Source organism: Hemitrygon akajei, chromosome 9 (assembly GCF_048418815.1).
Source record: "Hemitrygon akajei chromosome 9, sHemAka1.3, whole genome shotgun sequence".
NCBI lineage: Eukaryota > Metazoa > Chordata > Chondrichthyes > Myliobatiformes > Dasyatidae > Hemitrygon > Hemitrygon akajei.
In genome coordinates, this window is record NC_133132.1 from 51,561,912 (window position 1) to 51,587,770 (window position 25,859).

The 25,859-nt window shown below is 41.4% G+C and overlaps 1 protein-coding gene and 1 long non-coding RNA gene across 4 annotated transcripts in view; one reads left to right on the forward strand and one right to left on the reverse strand.

Annotated features, from left to right (window-relative positions):
• The window catches only part of LOC140733753 (uncharacterized), a 48,027-nt gene extending 38,511 nt beyond the window's left edge, over window positions 1–9,516 (forward strand). The window contains exon 5 of the mRNA XM_073057492.1: window positions 8,558–9,516. Coding sequence (XP_072913593.1) covers window positions 8,558–8,650 — 93 coding nt within the window. The 3' untranslated portion in view covers window positions 8,651–9,516. The remainder of the gene's footprint in view (window positions 1–8,557) is intronic.
• LOC140733106 (uncharacterized) overlaps window positions 1–25,859 on the reverse strand; it is a 539,087-nt gene that overhangs the window by 113,323 nt on the left and 399,905 nt on the right. The gene's annotated exons all lie outside the window — the stretch shown is intronic.

Sequence of the window (25,859 nt, forward strand, 5' to 3'; positions counted from 1 at the left end):
CCTTCGGATAGCGGGGAAAACCTGTACTATGTACTTCTAATATCTGTGCCAAATGAATGATATACTTCTCTTAGAGGTGGTTTAGCATACTTTTCTTATAAGGAGAGCTTGATTAGTGGAAGGATAGAATTTTACTTGTTGAGTTTAGAACAAAGAAATCTCATTGAAACCCTACAAAGACTCTTGAGGGCAGTGAGTAGGGTAGATGTTGAGGGTTTTTTTAAAACCCCTGTTCGGAGATGAGAATTAAGCTCACAAGGTATGACTAAGATGAGAATATTTCTGTTTGCACAGATGGTTGTGGGCCTTATCATTACGATGCTTGTTATTGTGTGATTTCAAGGCTGAGATGAACAGATGTTTGGAAATCAGGAGATGCTGAGAGTGAGCTGGATTGTTGTAGTGCAGCATTCATGATCTTACTGAACTCAGGAATAAGGACAATTGCCTCTTGCCCTTGCTTTACTTATGCTTATAGCTATTCTCTCAACAGCCTCCACCTCAATACAACAGTATCTTTCAGAGCTATTTAAGTTTTATCCTACATGGACCTTCTGAGATTGGGGAATACAGCATTGCTGGGATTTATTGCCAATCCCTTGCTTTGTTTGAGTTGGTGGTTGAGCCACTTTTAACTGCTGCATATCATAATGCTTTTTGATAGGGAATTCACAATGGAGAGCATTCCAACTGGTATGGAGGGGCCACATTAAGGACTCCTATCACCCAGGACATACCCTCTTCTCATTGCTACAATCAGGGAGGAGGTACAAGAGCCGAAAGACACACGCTCAGTGATTCAGGAACATCTTCTTCCCCTCTATCATCCAGTTTCTGAATGGACTTTGAACCCATGAACACTACTCCACTACTTTTATTTCTATTTTTGCACTACTAATTTAAATTAACTATTATATACATGTATTTACTGTAATTCATTTTTATTTCTATTATTATGTATTGCATTGTGCTGCTGCAGCAAAGTCAACATATTTCATGACACGTGCCAGTGATATTAAATCTGATTCTGACTTGTTCCTATAGGCAGAGCATTTGTGTGTGGCTGTCCAGTCAGCGGTAACCGTACCCCTCACCAGGGTAGTGAGATAGTGAGAGATTTGCCAGTGGTAGTGCTGTTTAATGTTAAGGGTAGGTGTTAAGACTTTGCTTGCTTTGGAGTTAGTAGTTAGTTCTGAGATGCAAGTGTTACTTGCTGCTCACCAGCCCTTGCCAGAAAGTTGTTGAGATGTTGCAGTGTGCGGGCATGGACTGTCTTCATATACCGAAGAAGGAATGGAATTGACCATGGTATAATCATCAATAAGTATCCCCTCTGACTGTAACTCATTGATAAAGTAGCTGACGGTGGTTGGGTGTCAGACCGTCTTCAGCTGTTTCATGCAATAGTGTCCAGTTGTTGAGATTATGAGCTCCAACAGCCATGGTGCTTCTGGTTGAGAATCGAGCTGCAGGCAGCACGGTTTTGGATATATTGGTTTCTAGAGGATAGAAGCACCGCATGAAGAATGTTTGAATTATTGAGTCTGGAAATGACATTGGTCACATTTGAAGAAATGCAAGTTGATGCTTCAATCATTACAGCACAGGCGCACAACAATTTACCAAATCTATGTGTCTGTTTTTTTCATTTATCAATGTTTATTGTCAATGTTGACTCTAGCTACTGGTAGGGGATTGATGTTATAGTCCATCTGATCTAATTTATTTCATGATCAGAATATTACTGGCGACTAATGGTATTTTTTCATTGCATTTCCCTTGTATTCTCTTCTCTCCTACATGCCCATCAGCTTTTTCCCCAATTTTCCTGCCACCCATCTACATTAGGGACAATTGGTGCATCAGCTGGCTTGTCATTGGGATGTGGCGAGGGAATAGGAACACCTGGGTGGAGGCCATGTTGTCACACAGACAGCACTGCAGGGTCGTGGTCACTGCAACTGTGCTGCCAAACAGAATAAGCTTTCTGCAATTAAATCTATTTATTGTCATCCAAATTGCAACAATGGAAAATATTGCAAGCTAGCTGTGCGGAAGAATCTTAGAATAATAAAGGTCGTACGTTACCATCCTGCCCAGTTAGTTCCTGTCACCACAATCCTGCACATGTCAGCTTTCTTCAATACTGTTTTTGAATGCGAGGGAATTATTAATTTTGCCTCTTGTTCTTTGACAATAATGGTAAATGGGTCTCTGATTAAAACTGTCCATTTTGCCCAATCCCTTTTAATCAATTGCCAATTGAAAGATATTATTGAATCTCTTTCATTGCCCATCAGGAAGTGTGCTCCTGATTGTAAGATAAACTGCACCAGACATTTATTTCCTTAACTCAGCTCAACTATTTTTGCATTCGTCTGAAATCTGTTTGTTTTGGTTACAAGCTTTCCATGCATATAGTTTCCCTTTATTTTGCTTTCTTGATAGCCAACATAATTTTATACGTCTATGTGGAATCTCCCCTTCATCTTTACTGATTAGTCCAAGCATCCTTGATACCAGTCTAGTAAATCACCTCTGTACGCTCTTGAGGGTTTGTTATTGTTCCTGAAGTGCGGGGCCTATGTATGCGACACCAAGACAAACAAAAGCTTTTATTCAACAAAAACACAGAAGCACAACTTATTGATTTATACTGCTTCAGTCTCTAAAGCCAAGGATTCCTTATTACTTAGCCTTCAGATTTTGTCCTGCTGTCTTCAGAGATTTAACACAAATCCGAAGTCTCTGATCCTGTAGCTGTTTTAAAACTGTACGATTTAGGTGATCACATTGCTGAAGGAGAAAGAGAGGGCTAGATTGATGTTAGTGCAGATTACAAGGTGGGCTGAATGAAGGACCTGTTCTTTACTGTACTGTTCCATATTCTTTCGGGCAAATCATACTGCACTGGGTTAACTACTTTCACAGTATGTCACAAGACTGAAGTCCTTTGCTCTGCTCTGTATACTAAATTGCTAAGTTTAGTGTCTTCAGCATAATTTGAAATATATCCCCATTCCTAATAGACCCCAGGCAACACAACTAAATACGATAGAGCTGTTTTGTACACATTATTGTTAAATAAATTATAAGGTGGACACTGAGTCATTGTTGGGCCATTGAGTGTCAATGGCACAGTTGTTTGTCAAGCCCTGCACTGAAGTTTAACTTGATATGGTGGTGCTTACTGTTAACTCGGCAATTCCTTTGAATGTAGGACTTAAGATGAGGTTCTGTCTGTTCTTAAAGATTCTCTAATGCTGGGAATAACAGTTTTTCTGGCAGACATTTAACCCGCCATATTTTTTTAAATGGACATCAATTACTCCCCCCTCCAGTAGAAGTTGTGTACAAGATAGTTGCTATATTCACCTTAATAGATGTGAGCATATGCATAATTTATTTTGCATGCAGAGTCCTTGAGCTTGTAAATGGTGTAGGTATAGGAGGCCAGCAGCTTGAGTATTACAGTGGCATGCAGAAGTTTGGGCACCCCTGGTCAAAATTTCTGTTACTGTGAATAGCTAAGCAAGTAAAAGATTACCTGATTTCCAAAATGCATAAAGTTAAAGATGCCACATTTCTTTAATATTTTAAGCAAGATTATTTTTTTCAATTTCCATCTTTTACAATTTCAAAATAACAAAAAAGGAAAAGGGCCCAAAGTAAAAGTTTGGGCACCCTGTATGGTCATTACTTAGTAACACCCCCTTTGGCAAGTATCACAGCTTGTAAACGCTTTCTGTAGCCAGCTAAGAGTCTTTTAATTCTTGTTTGCGGGTTTTTTGCCCATTCTTCCTTGCAAATTCTAGTTCTGTGAGATTCTTGGGCCGTCTTGCATGTACCGTTCTTTTGAGGTCTATCCACAGATTTTCGATGATGTTTAGGTTGGGGGACAGTGAGGGCTATGGCAAAACCTTCAGCTTGCGCCTCTTGAGGTAGTCCGTTTAGGATCATTATCCTGTTGTAGAAGCCATCCTCTTTTCCTCTTCAGCTTTTTTACAGACGGTGTGATGTTTGCTTCCAGAATTTGCTGGTATTTAATTGAATTCATTCTTCCCTCTACCAGTGAAATGTTCCCCGTGCCACTGGCTGCAACACAAGCCCAGAGCATGATCGATCCACCCCCGTGCTTAACAGTTGGAGAGGTGTTCTTTTCATGAAATTCTGCACCCTTTTTTCTCCAATCACACCTTTGCTCATTGGGGCCAAAAAGTTCTATTTTAACTTCATCAGTCCACAGTACTTGTTTCCAAAATGCATCAGGCTTGTTCAGATGTTCTTTTGCAAACTTATGACGCTGAATTTTGTGATGAGGACGCAGGAAAGGTTTTCTTCTGATGACTCTTCCATGAAGGTCATATTTGTGCAGGTGTCACTGCACAGTAGAACAGTGCACCACCACTCCAGAGTCTGCTAAATCTTCCTGAAGGTCTTTTGCAGTCAAACGGGGGTTTTGATTTGCCTTTCCAGCAATCCTACGAGCAGTTCTCTCGGAAAGTTTTCTTGGCTTTCTTGACCTCACCATTCCTGTTAACTGCCATTTCTTAATTACATTACGAACTGAGGAAACAGCTACCTGAAAACGCTTTGCTATCTTCTTATAGCCTTCTCCTGCTTTGTGGGCATCATTTATTTCAATTTTCAGAGTGCTAGGCAGCTGCTTAGAGGAGCCCATGGCTGCTGATTGTTGGGACAAGGTTTGAGGAGTCAGGGTATTTAAAGCTTTGAAATTTGGCCTTTCCTAACAATGACTGTCACAAGCCATAGCCCTAACAAGCTAATTAAGGTCTGAGACCTTGGTAAAAGTTTTCTGAGAGCTCAAATCTCTTGGGGTGCTTGAACTTTTGCATGGTGCTCCTTTCCTTTTTTCACTCTAAAATTGTACAAAATAAAAATAATACACTAATCTTGCTTAAAATGTTGAAAAGAATGTTTCATTTTTAACTTTTGGAGATCAGTTCATCTTCTACTGACTTAACTATTCACAGTAATGGAAATTTTGACCAGGGGTGCCCAAACGTCTGCAGGCCACTGTACTCTTAAATAACCATTGGCTCCAATTATATTGCCTGTCTCGCTAAAACCTTTCTGCCCTGGGGAGGGCTGTCTGTTTCTACACAATTGAACTCTTAATGTAACACTCATCGTACCACATGCAACAAAGAACCCCGACCTCCTCAATCTTTTTTTTCGGAAGACAGGCCAGCCCCCTCACACCAGAACTACTTTTAACCTGAGCATGACAACAAAGTGAAAACTAAAATTAAATTAAATTTAGTAGAACCTGAAAGGATGATACAATTTGCAAGGCACTTCTGTATAACAAAAAAACAGATTGCCAAAAATGGTGACCTGGAAAGTCAAAGTTGAGTTTATTATGTTAACAAGTTCATGTATGTACAAGTGTAATGAAAAACTTTCTTGAAGCAACACATCACAGGAACATAATGTCCTTTAAGCAGAAAAGGGATGAGGTGGTGTTGGTGAGCAAGGTTTGGATTGTGAATGAGGAAAATTAGATACTTTTTCTGTGATTGGGGAGAGTGAGGCGGGGTTGAGTTCCTATGGGCTCTGACTGAAATGGAGACCCCAGCTTGACGTAAGCATTGATCAGTGGGTATGGGGTCAGGTTTTGTGATATGCTGAGATAACCTTGAAGTAAAAAAGATGAGATACGCCTTTAGCATAGCGGGATCTGCTGCTGCACTTTGAAAATGTGGTGGCCCTGGAAATGCCTAGCAGTGGAGCCTCAGGAGTTTGCACTACACACGCTGTGCTTGACCAGACAAGAAATCATGTTCTGATTATGACACGTGCTAAGTTGGTATTTCTGAGTTGGGGTTGGGGTTGGGGTGGACATTGATGTTCAGAAGTGTGTCACACACCAGAAATTCGGTCCCATTTATTCCTCATTTGCTTTTCCCTAGTAGTGTATGATTTATAATCAAGGCTCAGAGAAGTTGCCAAAACTATCTTCTCCCTCGTTCAGAAATTTGCCTGACACATGCTCTTGAGATTTATTTTGACATACTTTGCTTGTTAAATGCATGTATCTGTCATTTCTCAAGTATTTTAGAACAGCAGTACTTTGATATCAGGGTGAAAAGGGAATGAATGCATTTTAAAGGCAGTATGTTCAGAGAAAACCTGAACTCTGTGGTTGGTGACCAAACATTAACAATGAAAATTCTCATTTTTATGATAAAGGGTCTGCCAAAAAACACAGCTGGAAACTGCTGTGCTGAAATTATTGGATTGGTGTCTCAAAGGGAAACTGATTGTATAACATTGTTGGGGAGAAAGTAGTGGGGGTTGTTCATGATTATTTGCCAGAATTGTTGCCCCAATGCCCAGCTACTAACTTCATCCCGACCTCCTGTGACATTGTGAGATATAATACTTATACCAAGCTCATCTGACAAAAACCTTAGTCTTAGTTATAAAACAAGCTGACTTCAAAAGCCATCAAATAAGATGTAAACAAATCCAGTAAACTAATTCCCCATCCTCTATTCCCCACTCTGAACTTTTACCCTCTTCTCACCTGCCTGTTACTTACCTCTGGGACCCACCCTCCCTCCCTTTCTCCTATCAGATTCCTCCTTTTCCAACTCTTGACATTTTCCATCTATCTGGTTTCACCTATCACCTTATAATTAGTCTCCTTTCCCTTTTTATTCTGGTATCTTCCTCCCTTCCTCCTTAGACCTGAAGACGAGTCTCAGCACAAAGCATCAACTTCCATTAATACTGCCTGACCTGTTGTTCTTCCACCAGTTTGTGTGTGTGTTGCTAAGTAAGATGTAAATTATTTCATATCATTGCTGTATTTTTATGCTTATACATTGTTTGATGTTTAATTTCTATTCACTATTTTTAGTTTTAACAAAGGCTCTGGGCCTGTACTCACTGAATTCAGAAGAATGAGGGGTGACCTCATTGAAACTTACCGAACGTTAAGGGCCTTGGTGAGGGAGTCCAGGACCAGAGGACACAGCCTCAGATTAAAAGTTCACCCTTTTCAAACAGAGATGAGGAGGAGGAATTTCTTCAGCCAGAGAGTAGTAATTCTGTGGGATTCGGCACCACAGATGGCTTTGGAGGCCAAGTCATTGGGTACAATTAAGGCAGAGGTTGATAGATTCTTGGTTAGTCAGGGCATGAAGGGATATGGAGAGAAGGCAGGAGAGTGGGGCTGAGAGGGAAAGTAGATCAGCCTTGATGAAATGGTGGAGCAGACTCAATGGACTGAATGAAGTAATTCTTCTTTATCTTATGGTCTAAAAAAATATGGCAAGAGTTGCTTAAATGCTTTGTGTGCTGGTGTCTCTAGTAAGATAACCTTTCAGCTTGGGTCATCCTTGTGTTTGATCCAGCCTATTTCAGGGATTGAACACATAATTTGTGTTGAAACTAGTGGTCCAAAGAGAGGGCTGTACAATGTTTGATGTGCTGTTGAGGTGGACATGAAAAGTTAATTTGCTTTGCTCATTAACATTTAGTCATCCCTCAAACCACATGACTAGGAATGGGTCAGTCTGTATTCTCCTGTCTGCAGTACCTACCATGTTGTACACTAATTGAAAACTGTTTTTGCCTTCATGACAAGGATTCAATGCCAGCAGTAAGCTAATTAGCGCTGAAATTTAGGACATCTGATTTGTGTGAAAAGCACTGCATGAAAGCAAATTAAGTCTCTAATTTCCAACTTTTGAAGTAATGGTTCAAAGATTTATTTACAACCTGAAAATTGCACTCTTCAGACATCCACAAAACAAACCTCAAAGAATGAAAGATAGAAACATCAAAGCCCCCTCCCCAACACTTCGCACAAGCAGCAGCAAAAGCATCAAATCTCCCCCCCCCCCCCACCAACTCGTGCCAGCAGGAGCCCCACCCCACCAAAGAGGCCTTGATCAAGAGTCCTTCCTAGCTGCAGGTCCAGAAGGAAGGCTAATCTCAGGGTTGTATACATACTTGGATAATAAATGTACTTTGAATTAAAATGCATCAGGCCAAAATTAAGCCACAGTTGGTTTGAGATGTCGTTGAATATGCCCATTAGAAATCTCCTTCTGAGGTCTCACTGAAACGTGGGATTGTGAAATGGAGGGACAGGGTTCTTTCTGCTGGGATCTCTAGAACGTGGGGTTGGAAGTCTGTTTATTCAGAAATTAAATAATGTGATATCTTCACTAGGGGTTGAAATTCTCCTATCTTGTACACCTGTAAGTACATGGTCATTGGGTATATTCTAAACTGACATCAACAGATTTTTGCTGAATAAGGGAACTGGGGGGTTATGGGAGCAGTGACATTACTGAATGGTTCAAGTAGCTATTCAGCATACTGTTTTAATTTCTTGTAAATACACTTTCAAAATGCTTAAATAAACTTGATGACTATGAACTGGTAATATTTTAAAGAACTGAGAATACTTAAACGAAAAATAGGTTGACTATTCCTTTGGGGTGAGGGTGGAGAAATTGCAGTGGCTGGGGTAACTTTTCAGAAGTTTAATATTAAAACTTTGACTCCCTTGTGATTGCAGGCACCTAATCGCAGACGTGCGAGGGCCCATCGACCACCTAATAACCAGATCACAAGTATTCGGCACTGGATAAGCATATTGTTCAGGCGGTGAATCAACAGCGTATGAAGTACGCCAACTCAAAAACAAATGACAGATTTGTTCTGACAATTTCAATCTTTGCTTTTTCCCTTTGGAAAATTAAAGCTTTCTGTCTTGACTTGCATACATCCTGGCATCAAACTGCGGTATTCTGATGGGACAGAGTTAAACTGTGGCGCTAAGAGCACGTCATTTTACCGCACTGGAAGGCATCAACCTTTTCGTCTAAGTGACGTTGTGAGAAGGTGGTGGATTAATTTTGAGCACATGCATTGTGCAAATGTTTCCTGCAATTAGTGGAACCTGAGCCAACAAATATCAAGAGTATTCGTACGTTTCCCCCAAAACAATCAAATACAATCTGAATTGTTTTTATAATATACTCTTTTCTTATGTAACTGAAAATGATCCAGCCTTGAGATGCCTAGAAATGTAATAATTGTAAGTTATTTGAACTATTTATTAGACGTAGAAAGTCTTTGTGTTTTTCTACTTTGTTTCCCCATTCCCTCTTTTCTCCACCATATTCCTACTTCACCACTTCTGCTGCAGTTTTTAGTGATTTGTTTCTGCTTGTAATTTAATTTCTTGTATTTTCAAACATTATGTTCGATGACCCAGTCTAAATGTAGCAAAATGTTAAACAATTCCCTACCCCCTGGCTTTTACCCGTCCTTCAGCCTGCAAAAACGTACTTGTTTTTTTTTTGCCCTGCATTTTAATTTTATTTTCCTTCCTTGCACTGATGACTTGCCAAATATCTGAAGGGGAATTAACATTTTTAACTGTGCAATAATGTTGTACGTACCTGCATCTTCGGAAAGTATGTTTAACAATGAAGTCAGGGTTTTCTTACAATAAATTGAATTTTCGATATAGCTTTGCATTTAATCCTCTGTAGTTTTATTAGCATCAGACACTGGTGTGAACAATACTAGCAGAGTTCGGGGCCTTCAGCACTCATTTGCACTAAGCTGTGTCAAGGCAATGGGGAAAATGTATGAATGGACCAAGAACAACTATCTATAATAATTTGATTCTTATTTCTATTTTGTATCAAAAAGCTTCTGTTTTCAGCCACAGGGGAAAAAAATTCTTCCATTTCCTAGACTCTAAAAATTTTATCCTGCAAGAAGAGTAATAATCCAAAAGCAGAAAGTTTGCAGATGCTAAAAAGCTAAAGTAGAAACATTTTGGAAACACTCAGAAGATCAGTCAGCATCTGCCAAGAGGGGGAAGAACAAGACTACTACTGTCTCTGGTTGACCTTTCATCAGATGTGATACATGCTATTTGCACATGCTGCTGTTTAATTAATGACTAATATGCCCCACCACTTGTGTTTTTTCCCCTAAGACATAGGAACAAAGTCAGCCAATTTGGCCCATTGAGTCTACTTTATCTTTCCATCATGGCTGCTTTAATATCACTCTCAACTCCATTTGCTTGCCTTATCCCCTTAACCTTTCACTCCCTGATTTACCAGGAACCTGTCAACCTCTGCCTTTAAATATATCCGATGACCTGGCCTCCACAGCTGCTTCTGGCAACATCCCAGATTCACTACCCTCTGTCTAAAGAAATTTCTCCTCATCTGTGTTTTAAATGGATGTCCCCCTATACTGAGGTCATGCCCTCTAGTCCTAGATTCATAATCCTTACCAATCTCATTTGCATTTGTAGGCAGAGACTGGCCAATTCTGCTACCAAAAGAGGTTCCTAGATCACCAATTTGGCTGCATTTTTCATTTATACTCTCCTATACTTGCAGCAGACAATGCAGTTTCTTTGCGTTAGTCTCACTAACGCCTTTTAAACATTTCTTGCCCATCCCTCAACCTTTGGTCCTCAACTCATTTGTCTTAATACAAGCCAGTAAGCTTGTAGAAGCTTTAAAGCACGTGGGCAAGGCAGTCACACCCATTATGCAGTGTCAATACTGTTTCTGACTATAACACAAACCTTCGATCTTCCAGCCTTTTGGAATTCCAACAGCCTCACAGATAAACCTACTTGCATCCTGTCCACAGATTTTCAGACTGCAGTTCCTAATTTCATCTCACTTCAGAAAATATACCTTATTGTCTACCTGTACTGCACTTCCTCTAACTGTAACACTTACATCGTTACTGTTTCCCTTGCACTACTGCTATGCATTGGTGCAATGGAATTTTCTATATGGATGGCATACAAAATAAATATAATGTTTAAATCAATTTACATACACACACATTGTTCAGAGATCTTAATGTTAAACTTTGATTTAATTTTCTATATTATGGAGCACTTGCTCAATATGTACTTGTGGCAACATTAACTTCCCATTCCATCTCAATCAATAGTCTCTATAAACTTGGCTGAACTGCCCTCATCTTTCATGGTGGACGTTGAAGGTCCAGAACCAATCCCTGGATATAGTACTTATTACTTCCAAGCACAGTATTTACCTTCCTTTATTTTCAATCAAACTCTTCTGTTGCAGTCAAACACCAAACCATTGCTGAGTACCACTGCCCATTCTGTGCAGAATCATGTTCGTTAATAATGCCTTATATGAGACTTTGTTATGTTTCTCCAGGAATTGCACTCAGATTTTGGTAAGATAACTTTGTGGAACAAGTAGCTGTTCCTAGATCTTAACCATCAATAGATTACATATGACACATTGCCTATCTAACAGATTTACAGAACAGTACAGCATAGGAACAGGCCCTTTGATCCGCAATGTGGGGCTGAACCAGCTAAAAAGTAAATCAAAAACAAATACCCCTCCCCTACAAAATGTCCATATCCCTCCATCTCCCTCCCATTCATGTGCCTATCTAAACACCTCTTAAAAGCCTCTGATGTATTTGCCTCCACCACCATATCATCTAAAGAAGAGATGACTTCAGGAAGGACATTTACTTCTGAAAGATGATGGATGTGTTGATAGCTCTAGATCAGGGGTTCCCAACCTGGGGTCTGCGGACCCCCTGGTTAATGGTAGGGTTCCATGGCATAAAGAAAAAGGTTAGGATCCCCCGCTCTTGAGGATGTTTTTCTTTCCATGGTCAATTGTTCCAAGTGGAATACTGTCATCCACATATTATTTACTTGAAAGTGGGTTTCAGTGTATTTTTGAACAAAACCATTATTCACTAAAAGCTTCAAAGTTAAGTTGGGAACTGAATAATTGTGCACAACTTGTGACCAAATGTACTTTTTATTGCAGACATCATGTGAGTCTTATTTCTGTTTATTTTAAGGTGCATAACCTTTAATATCTTAGATTGTCTATACAAAAACTATTTTAAACTGCAAAGGGAAACAAAAACATGACAGCTTGAAACTGAATTGGGTTAAATTTCATCCGAGTGGGTGGAAAGTACTTTCAGTTCCAAATCAATGTTTTTGAATGCATTACACTGTGGTTGTACTAAAGAATGCAATAAGGATTTGAAATATGGATTTACTCCCAAGTATTCAGTGATGCATTTATTGCAATAGTGTCTTGTTAAATGTACATTGTGTACTGTTGCACTTGCACAACCAACAAAGTTGGCATTTTGATAGTTCCCTGGAGGAAAAAGTTCAGAATAAATTGTTGATAAGAATAATGCACCTCACTGAGGGTGTATTTAGAGTACTGCAATCTCAAGTTATTGATCTGCTGAATACATCCCCAGCTATGTGTTGAGTTTTCATGATCACATGGATATCACCCATCAAAAATCAAAACTACAGTTCATTTTGGGTTTATTTTGTCCTAATGACGTGTACTCAGATTATGTGTACCTTGAGAAGCCGTGCGTAAAAATGTCTCTGGAGTCCTCTTGGAGATAATATTGTCCTGATGAAAGGCAGTGTCTTTCTCCATAAATGTTGCTTGACCTGCTACAGATTTTCAGCTTTTTATGATTTATGACATCTGGCTTTAATGGCTCAGCTCCAGTTCAGAAGTAGGCAAGACTTCTTTTTTGAATATTGGCTTTAAAACAAAATCCCAAGCTTAGTTGCCCAATTCTTGGTTCCTGTAGACAGAAGTTTAGCTTTCTGAATCGATATTCCAAAAAGTCTCATTCACGTCCACCTTGCATAAGAGACAAACCTACTTCCTTCTGTGCCTTCCTTTATCGGCAATGTAATTTTATCACAAATATCAGTTTGGTGTCATTTTAAGTCAGAATCTGCCATTTCTATATTGATGCAGTCTACAGAGTTGAAATTGAGGTCAGAGTTGCCTATTTGCTCTTTAGAAAACAATTATGGTGTAAAGGCCTGGGAAATTGATTGGTTAAAGAGATACAGGGCTGGAGAAGGGGAAGTCTGATAGGAGAGAACAGAAGACCCTGGAAGAACGAAAAGGGAGCAGCACAAGTGGGAGGTGATAGGTGGGCAAGGAGACAAGTTGAGAGAAGGAATGGGGAGGGGTATTACCGGAAGTTTGAGAAATTGATGTTCATGTCATCAGGTTGGAGGCTACCCAGACAGAATACGAGGTGGTGTTCCTCCAACCTAAGTGTGGCCTCATCATGACAGTGGAGGAAGCCATGGATAGACATCCTGGAATGGGAATGGGAAGTGGAATTAAAGTGAGTGGCCACTGGGAGATCCCGCTTTTTCTGCAGTCTCCCAATCTATGTTGGGTCTCACCGATACACAAGAGGCCACACTGAGAGCACCGGACATAGTATATGACCCCAACTGGCTCATGGGTGAAGTGTTGCCTCACCTGGAAGGACTGTTTGGGGCCCTGAATGGTAGAGAGGGTGGAGTTATAGGGGCAGATGTATCCTTGCAAGTGGAACAAATGCTAAGATCAGTGGGGAGGGACAAATGGAATCACTCCGATCCTTGCAGTAAGCAGGAAGTGGAGGTATGGGAAGGGAAAGATGTGCTTGGTGGTGGGATCCTGTTGGAGATGGCAGAAGTTGCGGAGAATTATGCGCTGGACGTGGAGGCTGGAGGGGTGGTAGGTGAGGGCAAGATGAATCCTATCTGTGAGGGTGGCAGGAGGATAGGGTAAACACAGACGTGCACGAAGTCGAAGCGATGCAGTTGAGGGCAGCCTTGATGATGGAGGAAGGGAAGGCCCTTTCTTTGAAGGAGGAGGACATCTTTGTTCTGGAATGAAAAGCCTCAACCTGGGAGTAGATGCAGCAGAGACGTAGGAATGTAAGTTACAGCCTGCAGGAAGAGCACACAGGTTCATTTGTTGCTCCAGATTCTAGCATCTGCAGTCATTGTGTCTCCATAAATGTAAATTATTCTTGGTCAGGGAAGCCTGAACAATCGCCACTAGTCATTACAGGAACACTACAACAAAACAATTCTAACCTATGATTTACCCTCCCAATCAGAGGAAAGGGAAGCATGCTTCAATGTTTCTCATCTCCAAATGCCAGTTGGAGCTTTGCGGTCAGTAGCAGGGTTTACATATCCAAGCTCAACTGTCTAACAACCAAATTTTGGCTCTAATAGTCTTAACAATTTGACTGTTTTATGGAGAACCTCACTGACTGGATAACTTGTGAGGATCTCAAATGAAACTTTGTATAATTGTTTGTGAGCACAGGGGTAGGGGTGATGGTTGAACCCATTGCAGACGTCAAAACTTTGGCTTATGGTCTCCGTGGGCTGTAGTAGACATAGATATTCCTCTGGATTTGGTCCGTACAACAGTAGAATTTCCACTGCTATCTCCAACACTCCACTGAGAAGTGAGAAGCTGGCAAGTGATAGGTGGTAAAGGGCTGAAAAAAAATCCAATGGATGTGGACCATGGGAGAAAGGGAAGGAAGAGGGGCATAAGAGAGTGAGGAGAAGAGGTAAGGGGGAAGACAGAATGGGGAATGGAAGTAGATGGGGGAGAATTTACCGCAAGTTAGAGAAATTAATGTTTATACTGTCAGGTTGGAGGCTACCCAGATGACATGAGGTGTTGCTCCTCCAACTTGAGAGTGGCCTCATTGTGGCAGACCATGGACTGACATGTAAGAATGGAAAAAGAGAGTGTAATTAAAATTGTTGGCACTGGGAAATCCTGCTCATTGCGGATGGAGTGAAGGTGCTTGACAAAACAGTCCCCCAATCTACGTCGGGTCTACTGATACAGAGGAGACCGTACAGGGAGCACCGGATATGGTAGATGACCTGACAGACTAACAGGTGAAATACTAACTCATGTGGAAGGACTGTTTGGGGCCCTGAATGGAGGAGAGGGAGGAGGTGAATGGGCAGGTGTAGCATGACTTCCACTTATAGGGATAAGTACCAGGAAGGAGATCAATGGGGAGGGATGAATGGATGAAGGAATCACAGAGAGAGCGATCCCTGTGAAAAGCCATGAGTATGGGGGGGGGGGGGGGGGAGAGGGTAAAGATGTTTAATGGTAGGATCCCTTTGAAGATGAGAAGATAGAGGCAAAAAGATCGAGAAAGGGGAGAGGAGTGTCATAAACGGATCAAGTGAATTGACGGCAGGGTGGAAGTTGGAGACAGTTGATTAAATTGACAGGCTCAGCATGGGTGCTTGAAGCAGCACCAATGCTGTCAATGTAGTGCAGGAGGAGTTGAGAGTGTTATCCTTCTCACATAGCCAACGAGAAGGCAGGGATAGCTGGGGTCCGTGTGGATGCCCGTGGCTGCACTTTAGATTTGGAGAAAGCGGGAGAGGCTGAAAGAAATCGTTGAGTGTGAGGACCAGTTTTGCCGATGGAGGAACGTGTAGTGAAAGAAGCGGAGAGTTTTAAGACTTTTTGATGGGTATAGGGACTGGACATCTAGCGTGAAAATGAGACGATCAGGGACCTGGCAAAGTTGAAGAGATAGAGAACACATGAAGTGTCATGGATGTAGGTGGGAAGAGGGAGTTGAGGTGTACGGATACATCAGTCAGACGGGAGCAGGCAGAAGCAATGGGGTACCTGGACAGTCAGGTTTGTGGATCTTGGGGAGGAGATAGAAAGTAGCAGTAGGGGGTAAGGGAACTATGAGGTTGGTGGCTATGAATTGGAGATCTTGTGAGTTGATGAGATTGGTGGTGGTGTGGGACACAGTGGCTTGTTTGTCCTGCGTGCGGTTCTCTTCAAGGGGTGAGTAAGAGGAGGTATCTGAGAGCTGCTGCCTGACCTCAGCAAGGGAGAGGTCAAACCACCAGGCTACAGGAGCACCCTCCTTATCTGCAGGTATGATGGTGAGGTTAGGATTAGTGTGAAGAGAGTGAAGTGCAGTCAGTTCAAAGAGTTAGACATCAGCAGTTTCAACTTCAGCACTCCTCTCTCCTACTTGAACCTTACCCCTCACCTCCATTCAGGTTCCCAAACAGTTCTTCCAGGTGAGACAACACTTCACCTGCGAGTCTGTCAGGGTCATCTACTGTATCTGTGTACTTCCAGTTCACTGAGTCCTGATATAGATTGGGGGACTGCTTTGTCAAGCATCTTCACTCCATCCACAACAAGCAGGATTTCCCGGTAGCCATCCATTTTAATTCCAATCCCCATTTCCACTCTGGACATGTCAGAACATTATAGAACAGAAACAGGCCCTTCAACACATCTAGTCGTCCATGGCCTCCTCTACTACCACAATAAGGCCACTCTCAAGTTTGAGGAGCAACACTTCCTATTCCATCTGGTTAGCTTCCAACCTGATGGCATAAACATTGATTTCTCTAACTTCTGGCAATTTCTCCCTTCCCCTTCTCTCTTCTTCCTTTCCCCATTGTCTATCTTCTTACCTCTTCTCCTGTCATCTCCCTCTGATACCCCACCATGGTCCACTCTCCTCTCCTCTAGCCCTTTTCCACCCATCACCTCTCAGTTTCTCACTTCAGCTCCCCTCCCCCACCCACCTACCTCGCCCCTCACAGAGTAACACCCAAACAATACTGGAGGAACTCAAGCAGGTCATGCAGCATCTATGGAAAGGAACAAGTTGACTTTTAAGTGCCAAGACTCTTCATCAGGCCCTCCTCACCTGTCTTCACCTATCTCTTTCTAGCTTATACTCCTCCTCCTCCCCCCATCATCTTATTTTGGATTGTGCCCCCTTCCTTTGCAGTCTGTTAAAGGGTTTTGGCCCAAAACATCAACTCTTTGTTCATCTCTATGGATACTTACTGACTTGCTGAGTTCCTCCAGCATTTTGTATGTATTCCTAATGCTTCAGATTCTCCAGCAATGGCCCAGATAATGTAAAGCTTTTAACACAAAAGCAAGTCCCAACTTGGTCAAGTTTTCATCGGACATTAAATACCAAGCAAATATCTCAAACCAACAGTGTTGTCTGCTTGTTGTTACTAAATTTTTAGAATTTTCCTGCATAAGTACATCATGTAGATGAAAATGCTGGCCAGAATTTCATCTATTTTCTGTTTGGAAATGGTCCTCAAAGTCCAATGATTTAGATAACGCCTAATCCACTGTGAGATAGCATGGTGGAAAGTGTGCTTTATGGCCTGGTATGGGAACTGCAATGCCTTTAAGTGGAAAATCCTACGTAAGGTAGAGGATTTGGCCCAGTATATAACCCTCCCAACCATTGAGACATTACTGTAGAAAAGCATTTAAGGACTCTTCTATCTCGTTATTTCATGTTTGTAATTTATTGCTATTTATTTATTATCTGCACTTGCACAGTTAGTTTGCAGTTTACACTTCCTGATGTTTACAGTTACTGTTATATAGATTTGCTAAGTATGCCCACAGGAAAAGAATCTTGGGGTTATAACCAAATTTCTCTTAAAACATTGAAATCAAAATTGTGTCCGTCACTTGCACTGGCAGCTCATTCCACACTCTCACCACCCTCTGAGTGAAGAAATTTCCCCTCATGTTCCTCTTAAATATTTCACCCTTCACCCTTAACCTATGACCTCTAGTTTCACCCAACCTCAGTGGAAAAAGTCTGCTTGCATGTATCCTATCTATAACCCTCATAACTTTGTATACCTCTATCAAATTTCCCCTCAATCTTCTTCATTCTAGGTGATAAAGTTTAACTTATTCAACCTTTCCTTTGAACTTAGGCCCTCCTGTGCTGGCAACATCCTTGTAATTTTCTCTGTACTCTTTCAATATTATTCATATCCTTCCTGCAGGTAGGTGACCAAAACTGCGCACAATACTACAAATTAGTCCTCACCAATGTCTTTGGCTGTTTTGTAGTTTCTAACAATAGTTTCTATGGAAGAGGAGCTGGGTGAACCTTTATTTTTGCTTTAAACTTTGAGATATTATAGTAATTTAAGTTGTTCCTAACTCAGGATTTCCTAGTCATCATCCTTAAAATCTCATAGCTTGAATTGCTTTGAGCAGGCTGTCAACACAAGGACAACAATGATTCAGTGTGGTCCACCACCAACTCTGAACCAAACCACCAGTGTCAAATTCAATATTTTCTACTTGGTTTCATTATTAGTTCCTGTTATTTAGTTTTGCAATACATTCTAACAATAGGCTTGACATTTGAAATTGCTACATGAATTAGTGGAGTTTTATGCAATAATTAGTCTTCTCTACTCACATGCTTGGTGGAAACTAACATTTATAATTCATCTGCACTCCAATTAAGATCTTCAAGTACCTAGGTAAGATACTATGTTCCACCTGGTGTCTCACAAGTGCTTTGGAGATCTTTAATACAACTCAATGGTGGCAGAGTGGTGCAACTGGTAGAGCAGCTGCCTCACAGTTCCATTCACTTGGGTTCAATCCTCACCCTCTGTTTATGAATGAAGAATTTGGCTGTTACTCCTGTAACCCCGTGAATTTTGCCCATGTGCTCTGCTGTTGCCTCACATGCTAAAAACATACTGATTGGTAGGTTAATTAGCAAATACTAGGACATGTTGAGTACCCCTTATCTGAAATTCCAAGATCAGAAACCACCAAAATTCAAAATGTCGTTGAGTGCTGATGTGACACCACAAATTGAAAATTCCTGGGAAGGTTCCCCGGCAATGTGCAGGTCTCTGAAGAGACCTCACATACATAATGAAGAGAAGTTTATGAAAAATAGAAAAACAATGCAAAATTGAAAAATGAAGATCTCGATTCCTCAGCGTCGGAGTGAAAATATGCTGCTTAACGGTTTGCTGATCATGAAATAAACAAAGATATGGACTTGTTTTCAAAATGCATCATGCTTGTTTAGATTTTAACTGATGAAGTTAAAATAGAACTATTTGGTTGCAAAAGTATGTTTGGAGAAAAAAGGGTGCAGAATTTCATGAAAAGAATACCTCCCCAAATGTTAAGCATGAGAGTGGATCAATCATGCTTTGGGCTTGTGTTGCAACCAGTGGCACAGGGGAACATTTCACTGGTAGAGGGAAGAATGAATTCAATTAAATACCAGCAAATTCTGGAAGCAAACATCACACCGTCTGTTAAAAAGCTGAAGATGAAAAGAGGATAGATTCTACAACAGGATAATGATCCTAAACACACCTCAAAATCCACAATGGACTTCCTCAAGAGGCACAAGCTGAAGGTTTTGCCATGGCCCTCACAGTCCCCCAACCTAAACATCATCGAAAACCTGTGGATAGACCTCAAAAGAGCAGTGCATGCAAGACGGCCCAAGAATCTCACTGAACTAGAAGCCTTTTGCAAGGAAGAGTGGGTGAAAGTGCCCCAAACAAGAATTAAAAGACTCTTAGCTGGCTACAGAAAGTGTTTATAAGCTGTGATACTTGCCAAAGGGCAAGTACTGACTATGCAGGGTACCCAAACTTTTGCTTTGGGCCCTTTTACTTTTTTGTTGTTTTGAAACTGCAAAATATGTAAATAAAAAAGTAATCCTGCTTAAAACATTAAAGGAATGTGTCATCTTTAACTTTATGCCTTGTGGAAATCAGGTCATCTTTTACTTGCTTAGCTATTCACAGTAAGAGAAATTTTGACCAGGTGTGCCCAAACTTTTGCATGCCACTGTATGTGAAGAACAAGTGTAAGACAAGGATACAAAGACTGCTTTACCAGTAGCACATAAATTCAGAGTTGGAAATTATGATAATCCTAAACTATCTCATTCTAGTTCAAAAATCAGAAAAAATCCAAAAATTGAAATACTTCTGGGCTCAAGCATTTTGGAAATAAGTGCGCATGTGTGTGTTGTGGGGGGGGGGGGGTGCACAGTTGATTGCCATGTGAAAGAGAATAGGTTGTAGGAAAATAAATGGAGGTATTGGATTTTGAACTCTTCCCTCAAATTTCGTCTTGAAGCACAGCTGTCCCAAGGAGAACATTTGAAATGGGAAAGATTGAAATAATTAAATCTTTTTAACCTAAGTAGCTGAGAGGAGAATGAGAGGAGACATGATAACCATATAACCATATAACAATTACAGCACTGAAACAGCCCATCTCGGCCCTTCTAGTCCCTGCCGAACGCTTACTCTCACCCAGTCCCACTGACCCGCACTCAGCCCATAACCCTCCATTCCTTTCCTGTCCATATACCTATCCAATTTTACTTTAAGTGACAATACTGAACCTGCCTCTACCACTTCTACTGGAAGCTCGTTCCACAGAGCTACCACTCTCTGAGTAAAGAAATTCCCCCTCGTGTTACCCTTAAACTGTTGCCCCCAACTCTCAACTCATGTCCTCTTGTTTGTATCTCCCCTACTCTCAATGGAAAAATCCTATCCATGTCAACTCTATCTATCCTCCTCAAAATTTTAAATACCTCTATCAAGTCCCCCCTCAACCTTCTACGCTCCAAAGAATAAAGACCTAACTTGTTCAACCTTTCCCTGTAACTTAGGTGCTGGAACCCAGGTAACATTCTAGTAAATGATAGAAGTGTTCAAAATCATTGAGGGTATAAGTAAGGTGGATTCTTCAAAACTAATCCAGCAGTGAGGAGGACCCAGGGTCATAGGTGGAGACTGGTTAAAGGGAGATTTCAGACTAACATCAGGAAGCATTTCTTTACACAGCGAGTTGTGGACACATGGAACAAACTACCTAGTTGTGCAGTTGAGAGTAGTACTGTAGAGACTTTCAAATCCAAACTCGATTGTTATTTCAATACACTATGTGAATAGGAATTTGGGAAACTTTGTTGGGCCAAATGGCCTGTTCTTGTAAAAAAGCTTTCTAATGTTTTAATGTTCTCTGAGAGTCAGCATAGACTAGATGGACTAAAAGACCTCACATGAAGTGAGAAGCATAACATTGAAAGTTCCTTGCTTCTGTATTCTGCCAAGGACCCCAATATTCTTCATAATAATATTCTTATGAATAGTTTTAGAAGAAAGACTATAACAACACAGACAAAATGGTATGACTCTCAAGGAGGCACAAGACTAAGGGTTTAAGATTGAGCAGATAATTACAACTCAAAGAACAGAGGGGATGAAAGGAAATGGTGCTCAAATTTTTTAAAAAGGATTCATTAAAGCCCAGTGAGAGCAAATTTTGGGCAGACAGATGACATAAGTAATAGAGTCTGCATCTCTGAGTTCCAATGAGCTCAATCCTGACCTTTGGTGCTGTCAGTGCAGTTTACATATTTTCCCTATCATACCTGGGTTTCCCAAGTTGCTCTGTTTTCCTCCCACATTCCACACACTGGCAGGTTGGTAGGTTAATTCAGCCACTAGAAATTATCCATAGTGTATACGTGAGTGTAGAATCTAGCAGAGAGGGAATGGGAGGAAAATAATCCACAGGTAAAAGTTACGCAGTGAGGAAAAATGGCCGCCTATATTGTAAGGAAAAATTGAATTTCTAAGCCGCACAAGGATAACAAGGCCTGAGAGAAAATGCAAATGTGCAAAATACTAGTGTGGTATCAGGACAAGAAGTGGAGAGACTGGTTATTCCCCTTGGAGCAGCTGTGCTTAGGAAGACATTTAAGATGGGAGCTCAAAATCAAAAGGGTATGAGAATAATAACAATATTAGGAAATGCTTAATCTGACGGAAGAAGCAAACACAGTAGCAATTTCCAAAAGGAACTGGATCAATAACTAAAGAGGGTTGCAATGAACTGAATAATAAAGACAATGTCTCTCCTTCTTCATGGTTCAATAACTTAAATTTTAAAACTTTTTCTTTTGGAGGACAAGAGGAACACAATCCTCTGACCTGAATATTTCCACTCTCTCTTTTCACTACTTTCAAATACCTCATCAAAACATGACCTTTGATCATCGCTAACTCCTTTGCCATAACCTGGTGTCCATTGAAATGTTTCCCGCTCAGGGAATGCTGCTTGCGGTAAACAGGGTGGCTCGAGCAGGCAATACATAATGTGAACACAGCTTTACAGTAAGGATTCAGCCTGCAGCATGAAGAGGAAGAGGAAGATTTGCCACAAAATTGGATCCTTTTATCCAGGTTTCTTTTAATGTGTAGTCTTTCATTGATTCTGTTATGGTTATTATTCTATAGATCTATTGAGTATGCACACAAGAAAATGAATCTGGCTTGTATATAATGAAATATATAATAAATTTACTTCGAACTTTGAGCATAAAAGCAATCTCCACTGGTTTGATCATGGTGATCTTTTCCAGGAAGAGTGGAATCCATTGAGAAATAGGCTGGGGGCTTCTGCACTTGAAACCCACTTAGTGCAAGTGACATTTTCCCAGCACCTTTTGCACAGATAACACTGTCATCACCTGCACAGTAGCCCTCCATGATTATCAGAGTTAATTGGTGCATTAAAGTACCAGCTACAACTTTCATTTAATGAAATGCACAGAAAATAAAAACAAGGAGCAAATCTGCAGCAAATTGGCAAAGAGACATGAACTAAAGGATGTCATTATGTGATACTGACTTAACATCTTCTGGACTTGCTTCATTCATGATCAGAAACATTACTGTCTGTTCCCTTTAGGGGTTCCAAACTTTTGTTTCATACCATTATTAAGCAAGAGGTCCACGGAGCCCAGGTTGGAAACCCCTGGATGGTCTATGCCACAATGTCTGTCAGGCTCAAACTCTCAATCTACCCCATCACGGTCCTTGCACTTTGTCTACCAGCACAGCACCTTTTCCCGGAACTGTAGCACTGCCTTCTGCATATTACATAGAATCATAGAAACCTACAGCACACTACAGGCCCTTCGGTCCACAATGTAGTGCCTATTCTATGTCACCTACTCTAGAAACTGCTGTTCACTCTGCTGACCCACGACTGTGCTGCAACACACAACTCGAACCACATCATCAAGTTCGCCGATGACACGACCGTGGTGGGTCTCATCAGCAAGACCAACGAGTCAGCTTACAGAGAGGAGGTGCAGCGGCTAACGGACTGGTGCAGAGCCAACAATCTGTCTCTGAATGTGAACAAAACAAAAGAGATGGTTGTTGACTTCAGGAGGGCACGGAGCGACCACTCCCCGCTGAACATCAACGGCTCCTTGGTAGAGACCGTTAAGAGCATCAAATTTCTTAGTGTTCACCTGGCGGAGAATCTCACCTGGTCCCTCAATACCAGCTCCATAGCAAAGAAAGCCCAGTAGCGTCTCTACTTGCTGCGAAGGCTGAGGAAAGCCCATCTCCCACACCCTCATCCTCATCACATTCTACAGGGGTTGTATTGAGAGCATCCTGAGCAGCTGCATCACTGCCTGGTTCAGAACTTACACCGCCTCAGATCGCAAGACCCTGCAGTGGATAGTGAGGTCAGCTGAGAAGATCATCGGGGTCTCTCTTCCCACCATCATAGGCATTTACACTACACACTGCTTCCGCAAAGCAAACAGCATTATAAAGGACCCCACGCACCCCTCATACCCCTCCTGTCGTCTGGGAAAAGGCACCGAAGCATTCTGGCTCTCACGATCAGACTATGTAACAGTTTCTTCCCCCAAGCTATCAGACTCCTCAATACCCAGAGCCTGGACTGACACCTTACTGCCCTATTGTCCTGTTTATTATTTATTGTAATGCCTGCACTGTTTTGTGCACTTTATGCAGTCCTGGGTAGGTCTGTAGTCTACTTAGTTGTTTTTTTTTGTTTTTTACGTAGTTCAGTCTAGTTTTTGTACTGTGTCATGTAACACCATGGTCCTGAAAAACGTTGTCTCATTTTTACTATGTACTGTACCAGCAGTTATGGTCGAAATGACAATAAAAGTGACTTGACTTGACTTGACTTGAGAATTACCCTACCACATAGCCCTCTATTTTTCTAAGCTCCATGTACCTATCTGCCTCCACTACTATCGCCAGCAGTGCATTCCACACATCCACCACTCTCTGTGTGAAAAACTTACCCCTGACATCCCCTTTGTACCTATTTCCAAGCACCTTAAAACTATGCCCCTTTGTGTTAGCCATTTCAGCCCTGGGAAAAAGCCTCTGGCTATCCACACAATGAATGCCATGAATTATTTTGGTTTTACTACCTTGATGTGCTTAGTACACAATGGCATTGTCTTCCTGGGTGACATGCAAATAAAAGCTTAACATTGTATTCAGTACGCAGGTCAATAATACAAACCAACCTGTCTGTGTCTGACAATAGTATGGGATCGCTCACGGATCACTGGAATTACACTGCATGCAAACACTGGAAATTACTCTTTGACACCCTCCTCCAAGAATGGTAATACAGATAAACCTGGGAAAGTGTTGTGGGGCTAATGTGGATGGTGCAGAAAACAACAGGACATTGACAGGAGCAGAGCTGAGTTGAGAAGTGGCAGATGGAGTCCAACCTCAAAAAGTGTGAGATTATTCACTTTGGAAGGATAAACTTGAAGACAGAAATACAGGGTTAACAGCAGGATTCTTAACAGTATGGAGGAACAGAGAGCTCTTAGAGTTCACGTCCAAAGATCGTTCAAAGTTACAGCACAAGTAGACAGGGTGGTTAAGGAGTACAGTATTTTGGTCTTCATTAGTTGGGAATTAAAGAGCCACGAGGTAATGTTCCAGTGCTATAAAACTCTGGTTAGGTCACACTTGGAGTTTTGTGTTCAGTTCTGCTCATTATCGAAAAAAGATATGGAAGCTTTCAGAGAGGGCGCAGAGGAGATTTGCCAGGATAATGGCTAGATTAAACAGCAGATCTTATCAAGATAGGTTGAGCGAGCTAGGGCTTTTTTCTTTGGAGAGAAAGAGGATGAGAAAAAAAGACTTGATAGTTGTGTAACAAATACAAAATGCCGGAGGAATTCAGCAGGCCAGGCAGCATCTATGGAAAAAAGTACAGGCAACGTTTTGGGCCAGAACCCTTTGGCAGGACTGGAGTAGATATTAAAGGTGGGGGAAGGGACAGAAAAACACTAGGTGATAGGTGAAACCTGGTGGGGGAGCGATGAAGTAAAGAGCTAGGAAGTTAATTGGTGAAAGAGATGGAAGGCCTTGGAAGAAAGAAAGACAGGGGAGGGGAGGAGCACCAGAGGGAGGTGATGGGAGGCAAGAAGGTAAGGCAAGAGAGGGAAGAGGGGATGGGGAATGGTGAAGGGAGAGGGTGGCATTATGGGAAATTTGAGAAATTGATGTTCACGTCATCAGGTTGGAAGCTACCCAAACGAAATATAAGGTGTTGTTCCTCCAACCTAAATGTGGCCTCATCACAACAGTGAAGGAGGCTAGACATGTACAAGATTATACAAGGCATGGATCAGGTGAACAGCCGGAGACTTTTTCTAGGGTGGAAGTGCAGATGATAGGATGACATACAAGGGGGAATAACTTCAAGGTGTTGAAAGAAAGAATAGGAGAGGTGTCTGAGGTGTTTTTTTTACACACAGAAAGTGGTAGATGCATGCAATGTGCTACCAGGGGTGCTGGTAGAGGCAGAAACATTTGGGACATTTAAGAGGCTCTTAGATAAGCGCATGGATGAAAGAAAACTGGAGGGCAATGTGGAAGGGAAGGGTGGATTGATCCTGAAAATTAAAGGGTCGGCAAAACACTGTGGGTGAAAGGGACTGTACTGTGTGGTATTGTTCCATGCTCCACATTTTTTTCTCAGTTCTATAGCAAGCTTTTCTGCAGTTGCTCTGTGCTACCAGGTGAAAGGCTCTTTAAGGTCTGAAAATTGAGATCTAGATGATGGTCAACACAGCAGATGAAAACCGTATAGAAACTCTCAGTGGGAACTGCATTGGCCCTTTTCAAAATGCCACTGAGCCCCTATTGATAGCTTTAATTTTATAATCTTTTTCCAGGAAAATTCATGCAGATCAGAAAAATTGGTGTTTGATGTTTCAATTCCAATGTAATACTGTATCCATTAATTTAATATGAAATCAAA